This window comes from Strix uralensis, chromosome 2 (genome assembly GCF_047716275.1).
Source record: "Strix uralensis isolate ZFMK-TIS-50842 chromosome 2, bStrUra1, whole genome shotgun sequence".
NCBI lineage: Eukaryota > Metazoa > Chordata > Aves > Strigiformes > Strigidae > Strix > Strix uralensis.
This window is the reverse complement of record NC_133973.1, coordinates 18,815,453-18,832,795: the sequence shown is the minus strand read 5'-3', so window position 1 is coordinate 18,832,795 and position 17,343 is coordinate 18,815,453. Positions and strand designations below refer to the sequence as shown.

The 17,343-nt window shown below is 35.5% G+C and overlaps 1 protein-coding gene across 6 annotated transcripts in view; it reads left to right on the top strand.

Annotated features, from left to right (window-relative positions):
- DCAF6 (DDB1 and CUL4 associated factor 6) overlaps nt 1-17,343 on the top strand; it is a 91,071-nt gene that overhangs the window by 50,388 nt on the left and 23,340 nt on the right. For 4 of the 6 annotated variants that reach the window (XM_074857147.1, XM_074857137.1, XM_074857121.1 and 1 more), the window contains 5 exons: nt 5,401-5,460; nt 11,999-12,104; nt 15,688-15,803; nt 16,610-16,693; nt 16,866-17,187. In XM_074857147.1, coding sequence (XP_074713248.1) covers nt 5,401-5,460; nt 11,999-12,104; nt 15,688-15,803; nt 16,610-16,693; nt 16,866-17,187 — 688 coding nt within the window. The remainder of the gene's footprint in view (nt 1-5,400; nt 5,461-11,998; nt 12,105-15,687; nt 15,804-16,609; nt 16,694-16,865; nt 17,188-17,343) is intronic. The other 2 variants (XM_074857146.1, XM_074857131.1) reach the window with 1 other exon arrangement.

The following is a 17,343-nucleotide window of genomic DNA, read 5'->3' as shown; positions in this document are numbered from 1 at the left end:
GTGCTTTGCATTTTAAGGGAACTAATGGGAAGATCCTATCATTTTGTTTGGGATCACCAGGGAACCACGTAACACCTACATAGCCTTGGAGGAAACTAGTATTCAAATATTTACCTCATTCTTCACGTGATGAGAATGAATTTGAAAATTTAACCATTTTACTTGTTAAGTAATTGCTTTGAAAGATAGATTCGCTTACCACTATGGAAACATTTCTGGGGAAAGGAAGGGGGAATAGTTTTGCTATCTGACTTCCAACTCATTAGGATGTATATCTTTTTGCTCTTTGGTCTGGTGGAATTTGTTACCTTCAGCATTACAGATAGTGGAAGATTTAAAATGAGAAATTCAAATTTAAATACTTAATGTTATTTCGGTCAATTATTCCTCAAGAAATTTGATAAAAGATAACCTCTTCCTTTCTACTCATATGTGTAAATACAAGAACTTCCTGATATGCTTCATCAGCTGCTCTTGTTGTATTCCTCCTTCCCTTATTGTGGGAGCAAACAAATGAAACTTGTTTCTTTTGCTGGGGAATCCAGATCACCATTGCATTGTCTTACTTTTTAATACTTCTGCACTCTGGACATGGATATATTCTTTGTATTTGATCATTTCTTTTTATGCAAGTTACTTTGGTTTGTTCCCTTTTTCTGACTGCCAAGACTTATTTTTGGAAGATGTGTATCCACAATCTATTCTTTTGAAATACCAGAGCTGCAGATATTTGGTCTCTTGCTTCTCCATAGAGACAATTGTTTTCCAACCCTGTGGTAAGTTGGCATTTCAGAAATGTGATAGGAGAAAAAGATGTTCTTAGTTTTGTGGGGCTTTTTAATAATAATAATAAATTTCCTTACAGAGGCAATATCTATCTTTTTTTTTTCTTCAAGGTGTCTTTGATGCTCTGTCTTGATGTTTAGTTTTCAGGCACTGTAGTTGTAAACTTTCAGACAAAAAATGACACCCCCAAATGTGTCTGCCACTATGTGAAATGGTGTCATAACCTCTGGCCCAGGGCTGCAAGTTCTCAACCCCTACTCTTGACAAGCTTGGATAATTTACACTTGCAATTTTTTGGGGAATTCAGTGTGAGACTAAGGCCATTTCTTCTGACCTGTATTTCATTCCTAATCCTTATCTTTGCAATCACAGAAGCTCAATTATAGCTGTAGACACAGGGTGGAGAAAAAATACTCCAGTCATGTAAGAAATTACCAGTAGAAAATGTCAAGAGCTGAAAGCTTTTCAGGTTTAGTAGATAATTAGTCTGTATAGTCTGTCTATATATTCTGTCTCCTAGTCTAAGGACTTGTAATAGGTACATAAAGATTTGTAAGCTGTATCTGTAATAGTTAGCCATCACTATTTAGAAAAATATCATCAAAAGTTTATGTTGTTGAATGTGAGTGTGAGTTAACTGTGTAATGATTCACAGTGGGCTGATTTGACATCGAGGAAAAACATACTTCATCCTCAGATGGCAAAGAGACTTTGTTTTAGTGGATACCTCTCAAGCATTGTGTAAATTTGGTAAAACTTTTGTAAGTTTTAGAAGCAGTATATACTGCATGCATCAGGTCTGTTTTGTCTTCAAGCCTTTGAAGCCTTTGATTTAGGTATTGAATAGATTCAGATTTTTTTGATAGCCACTTCATTTAATTAGGGAACTATGGGTTTTTTTATGATATACTTTCTCCAACAAAGCCTAGGTTTTACTTACATTTTTGTGGCATTTCATAACATTTAGATCCTATGCAGTATTTGAACAACAGCATATATGTGCTATATGCAAACTACAAAGAAAGTAAACCTTTTAAACCTACTGTTATTGCTATTCTGCCCAAGGCTGATATGCTGTGTATGCATCACCAGTACCTACATCACTCCTCTTTTTGAAAACTTTAAGTGGATTGAATGCAATTTGAGAAGTTACAGAAATGTGAAGCATCTGATCTTGAACTGGAAAGAAAAAATGAATCAGTAATAGATCGGGGCTTCTTGTAGTGGTCAGTGTGCATAATGAATTAATGTGAACCTTTCTGTTTTAAGCAAAAATTAATTTGATTTAGACTGCATTTATTGTGGAATATACATACATGTGCATTCTGACATATTGCAGAACCTATGATGCAGATTGACCTGATTTTTTTTTTTTTAAACTGGTTGTTTCAAAAGTCTATACAGTCAGTGTCTTTAAAGTGGAACAAATTGGAACTTAATTTCTCTGTTAAAGCTTTCTGTGGAGAACAAGGAGATGACTGCAGTTTTTATTACTAGATTCTCTGCATTCTCTGTAAACATCAGATGTAGAAATGTGTCTATTTGAAGTACTAAATATGTAACTGAGAGTGTATTCACGGTGCAGAGCAATTATTCCTAGGTATTAAAACAAGTATTTAATTTCTTAGTTTAAGGTCCACTTCAGGACTTTAAAAACTCACTTCTTCAGGCCTGGCTCTTATACTGGAGCTGGTGTTATAGTGATATAAGGAGGAAATTTTTTTTAACCAAATCAGTAGAGGTGGCATGCTAATATTTTGCTGAAGTCAGGTGCTGATTGCCCAAACTATAGGAAGATCCTTCAGCATATAACTGACTTTAAAATTATCTTCTATTTTCTGTTTGAGGTTTCCCAAATTTATGAATCTCCAGTTCCCTCTTTAAGTGGTGTTCCAGTTTAGAATGTACTGGTGACATTACAACCAGTGGTGAACTGCATTGGGATGCAGACCCAGCCTGTGAAGGCTCAGGTAAGAGTTTGGATTTTTGTTTGTTTTTTTAACTATATGGCACAGTTTTGGTAACACTTTTTTCAAAACCTTTATCAGAAATTATGAAAGTACTTTTTCAGAATTTTTACAAAACAAAGCCATATATTAAAAAAAGAGGCATTTACCTGAACTTCTCTAGGCTGGTTTCATGGTCAGGTTTATTTCACTGCCCAGGCTGTGGGGTTCCAGACTGCAGTGCCACTTCGGGGGGTGCTGGTGATCTGTGGCTTCAGAAGACTTGAAAAAGGAAAAGAAGTGACTTTAAAATTGCTACAAACTGAGCTCTTTTCTTAACCATGTTAAATGGAATATTTAGGATGCTTCCTATATGTTGTTTAAAAATTCTCTTATTACAAGTGAAACGCATTCACAAAGTTGTAATAAGCCATCAAAATAATAGTGAAATGTGGGAGGTTTAAGCCTAGATTGGCATGGACTACTACCTAGAAAATTTTTCATTTTTATTTACTGTGATTGAATGATGCACATGGTAAAACATACCTGCTTTTTACTTACCATTGTATTACATGAGGTCTTAATAAAATTTAGAAGTGCTGGTAAGTGTAGTAAATATAATTTCTTATGTTTATAATTAAAATATCTTAGTCATATGTCTTCTGTTCATCTTGGTCTGAATTGAAGAGCTGATGAGATTAGTTTTTCAAGACAAGTAAAATGTTGGGCAGCATGATACGCCTTTTAAAAAAGGACATATAAGCTTATGGAAAGAATTGGAGTGCAAGAACAGAGCGTGACGGAAAATCAGTCTTCTCAGCCTGCTGTCCAAGACCTCTCCTCCCTTTAGCACTTCTCATACAAATTAATCCCAATCATGGACTTCATAACTGTAAGTCAGTGATCAAAACCAGCCTGCTCTTGAGAGGGGCGTACCCCTTCCTGTGATGGGTCAGCTGGAATACAAGCAGATCATTTTATGACATGGTGCATCTTTACACCTGTTTTTTTCCTCTGATTTACATTCTAAAAAGTGGGTTACTACTCCACTGAAAAAACTCTCCTGTAAATACTTCTCTTCTAAATTAGAAATTACATGTAAAGTACACTTCACTTTTGGAAAGTGAAATATATTAATGTTACAAGTCTCACACTTAAGAGCTACATCCCATCTGAATCTAGATGACAAATTCAGTGGTCTGGCTTAGATGTGTTTGGTGGAAGGCATGGGGATGGCTGAAAAAAGGTGAAGACAAAGCTGGGCCAATTTTATGTTCCCCAGTCATGTAAATAAACTGTATAAGCCCAGTTACCAAATCAAGCCAGCCTCCAAAACACTGAGCTCACCTCACACTCTCCTGGTCTCTGTTCTTCACACATTGTTCCCTCCCTTACGCTAGGTATCAGTGTAATGAAGGAACAGGCTGATTCTTGCACCAATGGCTGGGAGGGAAGTATCATTTGAGGATATGTATTTAAACTAGCTTTGCCAATTTAGCAGGTGTTATGGCTGTACTACAAAATAGTTCATGCTGGTGATTCTGGCCCAAACCTAGAAGTGAGCTTCCTGTAGGGGAGAGTGTATTACTACTTATTGCTTTCCTTGTATAGGTTTTAAATTTATGTTAAAATTCTTTTAGCATGCTGTGATGTTAGCAGACTACAACTCAGTTTATAATAGAGGATATTAAATCCTTTTATCTTAGCATGAATTTGTTTGTAACAGAAGATTAACAAATGGAACCAAGATATGGTAGCCTTGCCAATATCCTTGAAATACTGCACTAATTTATGTACATCAGCTCATCTTAAGATAATACAGAAGTAAGATGTGGTCTTCAGAGGTGACAAGGAAAATAGACTCGCAGAAGATACTGAACTTTGCACCTGTCATTTGTCTGCACAGTGAATGCAGTGCTGGTGATAGATACTAACCAGTAGCATCCAGTGGAAATAAATGCACTTCTGGGTTTTTTGATATTTTTTTTCTGTGATTACATGAGGATTTTTAGAAGACTGACTGGTGTGGTACTGTGATAAACTTATGTTCTCAGTCATCAGATGCCACAGAAGTATAGCATCTAGGAATGCAGAACTCTTGAACTGTTATATGAGTGGGATGTATTTTGGTGCTTTAATGTTTTAAAATAAAAACAGTCTATATGCTGTTATACCTGTAAACAGTCTCATCTTTTATATTTTATGCTCATAGGTATAAATATAGAAGATACTGGTATGCCATTGAGTATTTTATGTTGAAGTGTCAATATTCTGAAATTTACATTTAGCACATAGTTTGAAATACTGGTGTCATTTGGTAGTTGGAGGAAAGGCTTTAGGAGTCATAACTCTTCAGTGGTTTTCCTGACATGTTAGAAATTTGAAGAACATAATAAAATCCTTGGTAATGGACAGCCGTTTTTAATATCGACATGTCAGCAAGCTTCAGGCTGTTCAGTGGCTGCCTAAAGAAATACATAATGATTTGAAACAAGTGGCTTTGCTTTTGTCATGCCTAGAAAGTGCAATATGGCTGGCTGCTCATAAAACAAACCCAAAGCTTCCTTATGTTGCTGCTTTTTATTTTTTATTTTAAACTAACATATGATCATTGCTGTGCAGTTATCTGCTGCTTATGTTTTAAGTTGAAATCTCGTTTTTGTTTCAGATTCTCCTTCTTCTGTGGTTAACAAACAGCTTGGATCCATGTCACTTGATGAGCAACAGGGTGCGTGTGACAGGAAATGCGCTATACCCAGCCATAGTTGATTGCAATGCTTCCTTTTAAAATTGCCTTTCATGATGATAAACAGTCTAAAAATGCTGTTCATCTACATAAAGTAGAATTCTGTAAGCAGATCTGCTGGAAACTCATTAATTATTTAATTCTCAATATGAGTAACAGAGTAAGGTTAATTGTTTTCAAAAGCCATCCTATGCTCAATTCTTAATGCGTTCAATGTAGGTATAGTAAATGTCTTACGTACTCTACAGACATTTAGAATATTTTTTTAAATGCAAAGTAAAATGAATTCTTTAAACAGTCTTTTCCTGAATGGCTCTTCTTGGATCAAAGTGCAATATCAAGATTGAAGTAACTTTTAATCACATAATGCCAAATTAATTTATCCTATGCAAGCTTTGTTATACTTGTGCAGCTTTGTTATACTTGCACAGTTTGAATAACTCAAGAGCACCTATTGCACTTAGGTGCATCTTACCTCTGTAACCCCCTGTTCTACACCCCTTCCACTAAACAACTACTAGTGCTTCTCTGTAGATGCCCTATGGGCTAGTGGTAGAAAGAGCTTTCTCTATGCCCATTATTCATCAGTCTTCAAATTGTGAGCAGCAATGTGGGCCATAGGTGACCCTATTCCACCTGAACCAATGTCATCCGTAGTGAATATTTATGCCTGAATAATTAATGAGTGATAGATGGTAATTTAAAAATAGATTTCCATGCACTGTGCATTATGCTTACATCCATATCGAAGCCTCTGTGGAGATTTAATAGCTCAAATCCCACAAAAGAGCTGGCTGTTTCATCTTGTTTCACATTCTAAACTCGAATGCTGTTTTGAAATCCTATTTCTGAAAAACAGTCTGTTTGGCAACTTTTGACATTATGGTATATTTTAGGGTGCCAGAACATTGAAAAAAAATCAAGCTGTCTTTTATATTGACCAAATAAATTCATTTTGTGGAATTACATTTTGTGATGAAATAGCCTTAAACGTCAATGTGTAAATTTGCTAATTATTCGTGGTTCAGTAGCCTACATCACTCCAACAGTCAGGTTTAGCTGGAAAACTTGCTTGTAATTAGTGGCCCAAGATATGCTCTCTGTTATGAACTCAGAATAAAGCATTATTTGATGAGAGTAGAATAAACTAGAATTAACATCGAAAGTCTATATGTTTACTGAAGTTCCTACAACTGCAAAAGTTTTGGAAAACTGATAAATTGTTCCATGAAGTTGTGAATTAAGCCCATCTGACAGCAAAGATAAAACCAGAAGTTTTGGTCCCAGAAATCAGTTCCCAAATCTGCATCAGATTCCTCTTCAAGCACGATCAGTTGCCTTAAAAACTAGTTTGTGTATTGCTATTGCTAATTGCATAGTTGTAATAGACCCATAGTTGTAATACTCTTGAGCGTTTTTTCTAGTAATTTTTTCCTGTGTTAAGAAATTACTTGAACTAATGTGAAGAGGTTTCCTCTCACGAAAACACTTCAGGTTTTTTAATATGCAAAAAAAACCCCCAAATACATTTCTTTATCCAGACTTTATTGGTAGACCAGTTCTCTGATTGTTTTAAGCCAATGTTTTTCTGTTGTGATGGTAAAGATCACCTGAAGAAGCACAGAATGTTACTTCTAGTTTGGAAAATTAGGAATTTATTAGGAAATCTGTTGTCCAGATGATAACTAGAAAGAACAATTTGCTGAAATCCAGTTGAATTTTGAATTAAACTGCATTAGTTTCACTTCATATTTGAACAGAAATCTCAAAAAAATATAAATGGCTAATGAAGGAAGTCATATCAGTTCTTTTGTATAAAAATGCTTTTTCTTATTCGTATCTTTTCTTAATTTAGTATTGAATCAGCTGTCTTCTGTTGGACCAGTCTCTTTTGTTGGCATTTGTTTTTAGCCTGTTTCTGGGTTTAAATATACTTACTTGATACTTACTACAAACATAAAAATTTATAATGCCATTATTCTCACAGTCCAGCAGAAGCTGTAAGTCATTCCTGTCTGAACAAATTGGTTTCAGATGGATTACAGTGATCTACAATAGATTTTTTTTTTTTGACCATGATTGTAATAGTGGAGGGTGGCTATTAGATTTGTTGCAGTGTAAAGGTGATGTTATGACTGTAAGGTACTGCCTGAATTGGTGTAATTAAAGAGGGAACCTGAAGCCGGAGAACTAGCTTGGTAACTTTGAAGTGTAAATGTGTGTATGCATCCCATACCATTTTAATGCTGCTTCCCACATACACAGAAGCCATGCTGATTACTGATATTTCTAGTATTTGCAAGTTAGTACGAGGGTTTAGTAATCCCTTATGGTGATGTCCATACCAGATTGTTCAGTGCCACATTATAGATACTTGAGCTGGTATGTCAGCTGTGGCAGAGTTAGTTCCTCATGAACCGTAAGTCCTTGAAACTGTATTGGCATGTGTTGTGTCCCAGCTAATTAGCTCTGCCTCTCAGTCAGAGGAACTGGTTGAGCATTGGTATGCATATAGCACTTTCCAGATCTATAGTGATCTCTGCAGGTACAAGCTCAAGAGCTTCAGACCTGTGCTTCGTTGTAGGGCACAGCATGATCTGTACTGCCTCCTTGGGTAAAGTGCAGTACTATATCTAATTAGTGGAGGAATCATCTGGGCAAAGAAATTCTATGCCTTGGGCTATAGATTAGGCTGGTCCAAAGAATTACTTGATTTTTGGTCTTCCCTTAGACATCATTGTGCTTTATACTGACTGGTATCAGTGTAGCATTGTTCAGTCAGTATTCCTCACTAGAGAAAGGTATCTCCACCCTTCCCTCCAAGTTCAGCTGCTTCTGATGCATTTTCATGTGTTAAGCCTTCCCATGGAATTCCTATTTTCCAAAACACACCGCTTATTTCTTCCTCTTTGGATCAATTTTTCTCCCTTCAGAAGTAACTCTTCGGTTTTCACCCAGAATATAACCCTATCTTCAGAATGTACAAAGCTGATTTTCTTATGAGGAGATCATGATTAGTGCTAGATAGAAATTATTTTGGAAGTTTTTCATGAAAAGTCATCTATCCTTCTCTTGTGAGGTTGCCAATAGACTAGTGAATAGGGCAGCATTTGAGATGTGGGAAACTAGCTTGAAGTTCCTTGCAGTGTTAGATGAAACTAGGTCATGCAATTTGTAAACCTGTCTTTATGTGCTTACCACTTCATAGTTAAGAGCCCCAATCTTTGTGAAGTTACACTTGCACAGGTTCATTTTTTAAGGGAGAAAGTGTGTATGAGAGGTATTGCTTTCAGTTGTGGGGTTTGGGTTTTTTTAAAAACAAGATTATGAACGAAGTTTTGTCTTCAGCTTTAAAGGTGGTAGATTAAAAGTACCTTCCTCCTGTAGGCACCTGGATGATGGACTATTTCATAGGAGTGTCTGTTCTAGGACAGGGTTGCTTATAAAATAAGACTGCCATTTGTTGATAGTACCTTTAAAGTATAATGTGTTTGGGTGTAAAATCTAAGTAGAATTTCAAGGTATTTTTGAGGAATTTGGAATAGAGTTTAGTAATGTGTTGACAAGCTACAACTTCCTCTTGGAACAATTATTACCCTACTAGAGCTTGCAATCAGATTAATAGTTTTGGCCGTAGCTCTCCCCTAAATCACAGAAGCTGTACAACTTTTCCTCTTCTTCCCTTCATTTTTTATCAGTGTGAAGTAGATCTGGTGTGATGGGATGAACCTAGTAGTGAAAGAGAACAGTGCTTCATTCTGATCTAGTCAGTCTTTGGCAATCACATTGTTCTTGAAAACAAAGAGTTCATGACTTCTGGATTTTATGTGTCTTCTCTGAAAGAATGTTCAATTATGCACTAGACAAAGCTTATTAGCTTTCTTCACAGATGCTCCCATTCATCTTTCATTAGCAGTGTAAGTTTAATATAAAATGGTGAACTACCCAACTAATTCTGTGCAGTTTATTATTAGATTCTTATCTGTGTTTTAAAAAGTTTTTTGTTCTTATTAGTGTTGATTTCAAGCCCTAAAGCTAGTTTAAGGAAGAAATGGACCCAATCCAAATTGTAGCTCATGTTATTGTAGATTTAAGAAAAAGCTATTACACAATGTGGTTTAACAGCTATCTGTCTCCAGAAATTTGTAAAAAATTTCTCGGTTAGTAGTGCCCTCTTCAGATAAGTCTACAGCAATTCTTCCACCTTTTTAAGTGTGAATAAATATGAGCAGTGCTTCCACAGTAAGTGTAGTCAGAGGATGGTCTTTATGCATCTTGGTCAAATTTTTTGTTGTTGAGATTTTAAGACAGGAAAGCATTGCTATGGTAATACAAGCTGAGCTTTATGATACAAGCTTAATACTCAATTAGGTTCATTACAGGATAGCAATGTTTGGTTACTTTGGTCAGTAATATTAACTAGTTTTGTGCTGAAACAAATGTTGCATAGCAGGATCAAGTTAGAGCATAGTCATTGTTCGGTGGCTGTCTTGGACTATTCAAGGCAGTAAGTTGTCTGTCATTACCTATCTGGGTTCCCGATTCAAAGATATGCCTTGTCTGTACCTATTACAAGGAAAATAAAGAATTCTCCAGCTATATAATTTTTCACTCTTTCAGTGTCCAGCTCCTGATGACTTGTGCAGTATGTTGGAATAATCAGTATTTGCACTTGCTTAGGAAGAGATGCTCAAAGTTTGAACGGACTTTTGTACTAAGAGATACTTGCTGATAGGTTGCCAAAAAATAGAGAAAGCACCCGTTTAGTTAAGAACATGTCATTTTTGTTCAAAATATCTATATATGCCACTATAAAATATTTTCTTACATTTGTTTCTTTTCCTACTCGGTTTATTTCAGGAACTGGAAGCCTTGCTTTGGATCAGTTTTGTCCTTGCTCCACTCTAACAAGAGTATAACTGGAACCTTTATTTTAGAGAGGCTATGAGCTTTTCTTTGCGTAGAATGAGGCCCATACCTTATGTACGATTAGGATCGTGGTTGTAATTGGTTAATTCTCTTCCACATTAAACATTTTAGTTTTTCTTACAGGGTTTTTGTGTTTTGTTTCAGTTTTAGGTTTTTTTAAATTTCTCTTCAGAACATGTAGAAATACATATCTAAAGTTCTTCAGAGCAACCAATCAGTGCTGTCATCCTCTGAGTGGGCTTCTGCCTGTCAGCAGTTTAAAAAGATGAGCATTGATCATTAGGTTAAATTCTTATATGCTATTTCATAGTTCCTGTAACTTAATTGTATTTTTTTAAAAAATAAATAACCTGTGGCAGTATTGTAGCCATTACTGTTTTAATAATAGCCTTTTCTGTGGGGGAATTTGTAGGTTTGTGCTTGACTCAAATGTTAGATTTTAGTTGATGTTTACCCAAAGGTGATCTGAAGCTTTTACTTTACAGTGTCAGTCTGCTGCCAATATTGCAAGTATATTTGCAGTCAAATTGCTGTACTCTATAAACCAAAGAAAATATGGCATGGTTTTGTCCAAACAGTCTTGAGAGTAAAAAGCTCAGCATTCATGAAAAGCAAGACTACATAGGCTACTTAGCAGTCATTTGAGTGGTGCCTATTACCAAATAAACTCTCCCATTGGAGTTCTGAGAGAATGGGACCTCTGCAGTGAGGCTTAATCTGATGGTACTTTCCATTAACCCTTTAGTATTGCCCAAGGCCAACTTCAGTATCAATGGTAATTGTGCCATGCATATAAACAGATTGTGCCCATGAATTTTAGTCAAGGGTGGTGGGTGGTTGGATGTCATTGAGCAGTTCTGTTTTGAAGGAGCCCTTTGAACATCCTTAAAACTATATATGCAGCAGATGTTTGGCAGACTTGCAGTGATTTTCAATTTGATTCACTTCTGTTGCTTTTGGACATGTGAATAGTTCATTTTGCAAATACTCCCCTTCTGCTTAGTTATTATAATATGAAAGGTTTTTTAAACACAAAGCTCTCAGAAAATATATTTACAGTGTTTTTATAACAACTAGCTGACAATTTACAGCAGGTCTAAGGATATTGTTAGTTGACTGGGTTCTAAGTAGAAAAAAAATTAGAGAAGGTGATTTTTCTAGAACACTGATTGTGTCTAGATCTCATAATCTTTTTTTATGTGTATTTACTGAGGCAAAAAAGATTGAACACCACTTCCAAAACCATTTTATATTCTTATTATTAATATACTTGATAGAAAAGGGATCTGCTTGTAATATTGTGTGTACTCATACCTATCTGCAATTTTACATACCTGCATGTTGAAGGACAGCATCTTTGCTTTTATAAATACAAATAATTTTAGGCCATTTTTAAAGCATTGCAAATTTGGTGTGTTTACTCTGAAACTTCTTAACTTTTGCTTGGGCTGTAAGAGATCTTAAATAGACGTTGTATGTGTTACTACCACATTTGGCCTTTGTTAGGATAATTAAATGAATCTTCAGAATGATAACAGCTTTATGTAAATTACTGATGCCCATCCAAACTTTATCAACCCCATATTTACAGAGAGTGATAAGCCACGAACAGGAACAGGTGAACCAGTTTTAAGTTTGCACTACAGTACAGAAGGAACGACTACAAGCACGATAAAACTGGACTTCACTGATGAGTGGTAAGAAGTTAATTTTCTTTTTGACTGGTTGTTGATCGGCACGTATCGCTCACACTTGTCTAGCATAGATACAGATAAATTATTTTTCCTTATGGTATCTATATATTTTTAGATGTATATAGACAATTTGAAATGGCTGTAGTCCTTAATGCATTCAGAATGTAAAAGACTTTAACAAGAGGGTTTTTTGTGATATTTACTGTGAATCTTTTTAATATTAACATAATTTGAAACATGCTATCTTCATCAAACCCTAGCATAATACTAGTGTTCACTATCTTAACTAAAGCAGAGTAGTACAGCGATGGAGAGGTGGTCCAGGGGCTAGCGCTTAAGTTTTAATTCTCTGCTCTACCAGATTTATCATATGGTATTCCACAAATTAGTCTTTTTGTGGCACAGTTCCTGAGTTGTAAAACAGTGAAATTAGTATTTCTGTGTCCGAGGAGTGTTGATGAATGCCTATAGTTAAGATATCAACTTTGTGGACTGCTTAGGTATTACAGTGATGGCATTCTTTTCAGATAATAAACACATACTGTCTAACTGGCCTGACTTACTTGGTTTTGTATTGAAGTCTATCACTAGAGCATCTCAGGATCTCCCAAAACAACCATGGTCCTTATTTTTATCTCCTCTTACTTTTATTTCTTTGCTTATGTTTTCAGAATTATTGTAGAAGACAGTAAGTAGAAATGCTTGCTGGCATTTATTATTGGGGAAAAAAAAAACCCCACACTTAGTTACTGAAGCTCTGGCTTCAGACATGAAACACACCTTACCCATAGCAGTTTGGAAACTTTAAACAGTGATATATGTGTTTTCACCAGAATGAAGACTTTGCCCATGTGAATCTGAAATACTGTGACAGTTATGTTCAACCAATCTATCAGACTGTATTTCTGTTTAGAGTCCAAATCCAGCAAGCTTTGAAAGAATTAGCTTTGCTGTAATGCTTTTAACTAATTCTGCATTTAGTTTTGTAGTCATCTTTGTTTAATGCTTTAGGGTAGGCAAATCTCACAAGAGGAACAGAGCATTAACATATGTTTTGTCCGTTTATTTTAGTGGGTTCTTTTAATGTAATAATAAAATATTACTACCACTGTATCACAGAAAACATTTTATTAAACAACATTAATACTTTTTTCTGTGTTTATTTTAAAACAAATTTGGAAAAAAGCATTTTACACTTCAAACAGTTAATCATATAAATGATTCTGAAGATGGAAAATTTGAATGAACGACTACTTCAAAAACAATATTAAGGAAAAAAGGGTGTACAGCGAATGGACATGAGGGACAGGAAAATTACTCGTTAAAAAAATCTGTAATTGGAGAAGTAAAGACTAAGCGAAAACTACTAAAACTTAACTTCGCATGTATATTCTGTCTAATAGCAAGTATTTTAACAAATTTCTTGTGCCAAGGGTTAGCACCATGTGAATGACAAGCATGAAATATAATACCAAAGGAGAATGAAAGACTAAACATCATGATCTTTTAAGACTAATGGTAGCGATATTCAAGGCTTTAGGACAGTTGTGATAGGCATATTAAAACAAGCAGTGCATGGGAAATAAACCAAAATTATGGGATCTAGAATGTGCATGATTCAGTACCTTTTATTTGACAGAATAATGAGTTTTTAGAAACATACATGGTGTAATAGAGAGAAACTATCTGGATTTCCAGAAAGTATTTGACACTTCACAGCATGTTGAACTTCTGTTCAAGGTGGGACGGATAGATCAACAAAGAAACTGAACATGGTGATAAACTAACTTAATGGAGCTTTTTTGTAGTGGGTAGTGAGAGGAAGAAGCATTTCCTAGAAGGACAAAATTGCAAGGCATTGTCAGTTCAGAGGCTAACTAAAAACATCGTGACAAAGCATGTAATAATAGAAGTAGGACGCAATTCCATATAACAAAATGATGCAGTTGAGGACAAATAACAAAAACCTAATTTGAATGTTGAGTGTTGTGAAAATTAAATGGAAGAAGACATGGACCTACCAGTCACTTCATTCTCAATATAATGCAGCTACTAGAAAGGCAGGTATGATCTGAGATGTCACCACCTGGGAGACTTCAGCCAAGGATGAGAATTACTGGTGCTGCTGCTCAACTCTGCTTTGCTTTGTGACTTAGAATGCTGTGTGCAATCATAGTCATGCTCTTGAGGAAACTGATTCAAATTGGCAGACGTTCAGAGAAGGGTTATGCAGAGAACTGGGGAAACGGAAAACCTGGTATGGATAGTAGGGCTTAATGTAACAAGGCACAGGGTGTTATTTAGCTCTTGCAATAACATGTAACTGCTGGTGTGAAAACTAACATTGAAGTAAAAATTAAATCAGAGTAATACATGAATGTAAATTGGCATTGAGTGTTGAGCTAGAAAGTAGATTCCTGAGTCAAAAAAACCCTTGGAGCTTAGACTGTGATTAAGTTCATAAAAGTGATTATGTCATATGACCTATATCAAATCCTCAACTTGGTGTCTAGCAGTACCCTTCTTGCCTGTCCATTCAGAAACAATGCTGAAAATTCTTGATTTAGAAGAAATACTGTAAGGGCTAGCAAAACTTTTCTTCATACTTCAAATCCAGTACAGCAATGAAACAGACTATTGCTCATCAAGATGAGTAAAAGCTCTCATATTTAGTGTAAAAAATAAAAGTACTGAAGTCTAGACTAGGTTCTCAAGAATCTAGACTAAGCATGATTTATGCTGCTTCTAGCAATGTAGCATATAAAATAGTTTTGTAATAACAGGTAAGAAGATACTTGTAACAATACAGTCTAAATTCTTGAGAATCATGCTTATAATTCTCAACTCATCTTTGTTTCTGCTTTTGTCCAACAATTCGCCTACAACAAAGATGTGAGACAGGAGAGAATGGGAGAGCTCCGGACCAAGGCTTTGCATTCCCTTAAAGAAGGTCTTTTCCAGAGACTATAAAAACATTAGTTTTGATGACATCCAGAACAGCATTGTTACATATTTCCTGAGGAATAATTTTTCTTATTTTAAACAGAAATTAGTGTTCCACAATAATTATCTAAACATGAATGGGGAGTAAATCTCAAGTACCAGCTTATAGTAAATCTTGAGAAACAACAAAACTTTGAGGATTGAAAGCCTCAAAAGGCACAGGAATGATAGTTAATGGTGAAGAACCTGGAGAATTTTATCTGAATAAGTCTTTTAATTGGATGGGATAAGATTATGTATTAGTTCTCAGCTGACACCTTTAATAAGATCTCTGATCATTTATACACGTAAAAAATGTAAATAGTGAAAGGGGGCAAATCCTTTTGAGTTCTCACAATATTTTAAAAAGCAATGAAGAAATCCTTTAAAGGTTCAGGAAGGGAAAAAGAAGACAAAGGAGAGAACAGGGCATGATAAAAGAGAATTTTGAAATTGCTGTGAAGGTTGTTAGTTGTAGCTGCTGCCAGCTATTGAATTGTGAGACTGCAGTGAGGAAGATGATGATGGTCAGGCTGTGCTATTGCAGTGGTCTTACCTATTTACATTATTTCCAAATTATTTTTTTTGCATGTTATGTTGCCAGGAGCAGCACAAATTCAAGCTCTAGAGGGAGTGGAAGTCATTGCAAAACTGAAGGCCAAGAAGACTCTGTTAAAACAAAAGCTTCAGAAGAGTCAGGGCCTGAAGATGAAGAAACAAGTAAGATACAGTGTTATTTCTGAAATGTTGAGGTAAAAATTCTGCTCTCGTATGTTCATGACTACCATTAAACAACGATGGGAGTCTCATACACATGCATATGAAGGCAGAATACAGCCATAACAGAATGTGAATTTTTTAGGTAAGAAAAAGATACCAACCTGAGATAGCTGCAAATAAACATAAACAAAATTAACTTATCCTGTCTTTAGTTCCAAACCCCTTATTCTTAAGGACATATTATGCCCCAATTTGTATCAAAAAATAGAACAACTGCACTTTGCAGTCATAAATGAGTGCTAGGTATTTTGTTACATTTCTTTCAAGCTTTCACTGTATTTTGTTACATGTGGTTGTGTTGCTCAATTCATTGCCAAAAGGGCAGTCAAGTCAAATGACTGGTTCCAGATAAATGTGGGTTTTTTTAAAATTACTTTTAATAGAGGGATAACTTAATTTCTGTCTTCAGAAATAATAGCTTTCAGTAAGTGATCATCTGTTTCAAGTGTATTAATGCTGTTTTTGCAGCTGAAGTTCTCATAGCCTAGGATATGAAGTACATTAAGGAACAAGAAAGAAATGCTTTTTTCTTTGTTAGTGTATTGACCTGGGCAAATAGATAGGTTTATATATACTGACTTTTATTGGATTAGTATTTGAGATTTCAGTAAAGTGACATGGGGACTCTAGAGGGGATTGCTTTGATTAGTTTGATCTAGGAGTGCAAGTATCATTTAGATTTGCTTACATTATAGATGTGCATCTAAATGAAATCATGTGATTTAATATTAAGTTGTTTAATTCAGGAGTTTCAGGTGAATCTCACAAGGAAGAAGCAAGTGCTGAAGAACCGAAAAATATAGATGAAACTGTAGAGATGAAAGAAGCAAGTATGTATCTGTACTCTTTCAAATATAGTTATATGAAGTAGAGAAAGAAAAACTAAATTTCCAATATAAACTCAGTATGCATAATTTACCTTCTGTGACCATTTATAATGTCTTCTAAAATAGGCTATAATCATTAATGTTGTGACTTATTTTCCCCAATATTTTTGGTTAGCTGTATCAGATAAACCTGGTCCTGAGCATTCTGGTATCCAACCAGAAGAAAATGGCCCCAATGTTGACACTGTCTCTGGAAATGTAGAAGAAGAAGCCTCCTGTGAAAAAAGTTCAAATCAAGAAATTTCAAGTCACAGTACTGAAAGCACTGCCAACTCGCTTGCTGTAAACGATGAACCTCAGCTGCACCCAGAATCCTCAGGGCTTGCAACTCCAGATGAGTCCTCTACCAGGACCTCCGCTCTCCAAGAAACTGATGATAGTGATGATGATCCTGTTCTGATCCCAGGGGCCAGGTATCGAGGAGGACCAGGACACAGGTTAGAGGAATACTTATCTCTGCTACTGCTTGGCAAAATGCCTTTTTTTTTTTTTTCCTTGAATGGGAGCTCTAGAAACCCATGCCTCATATCTTTAATTAAAATAAGTTTTTCTTTGACAACTAGCCAAGAGCTTGATGGCTGAGTCTAATTTGC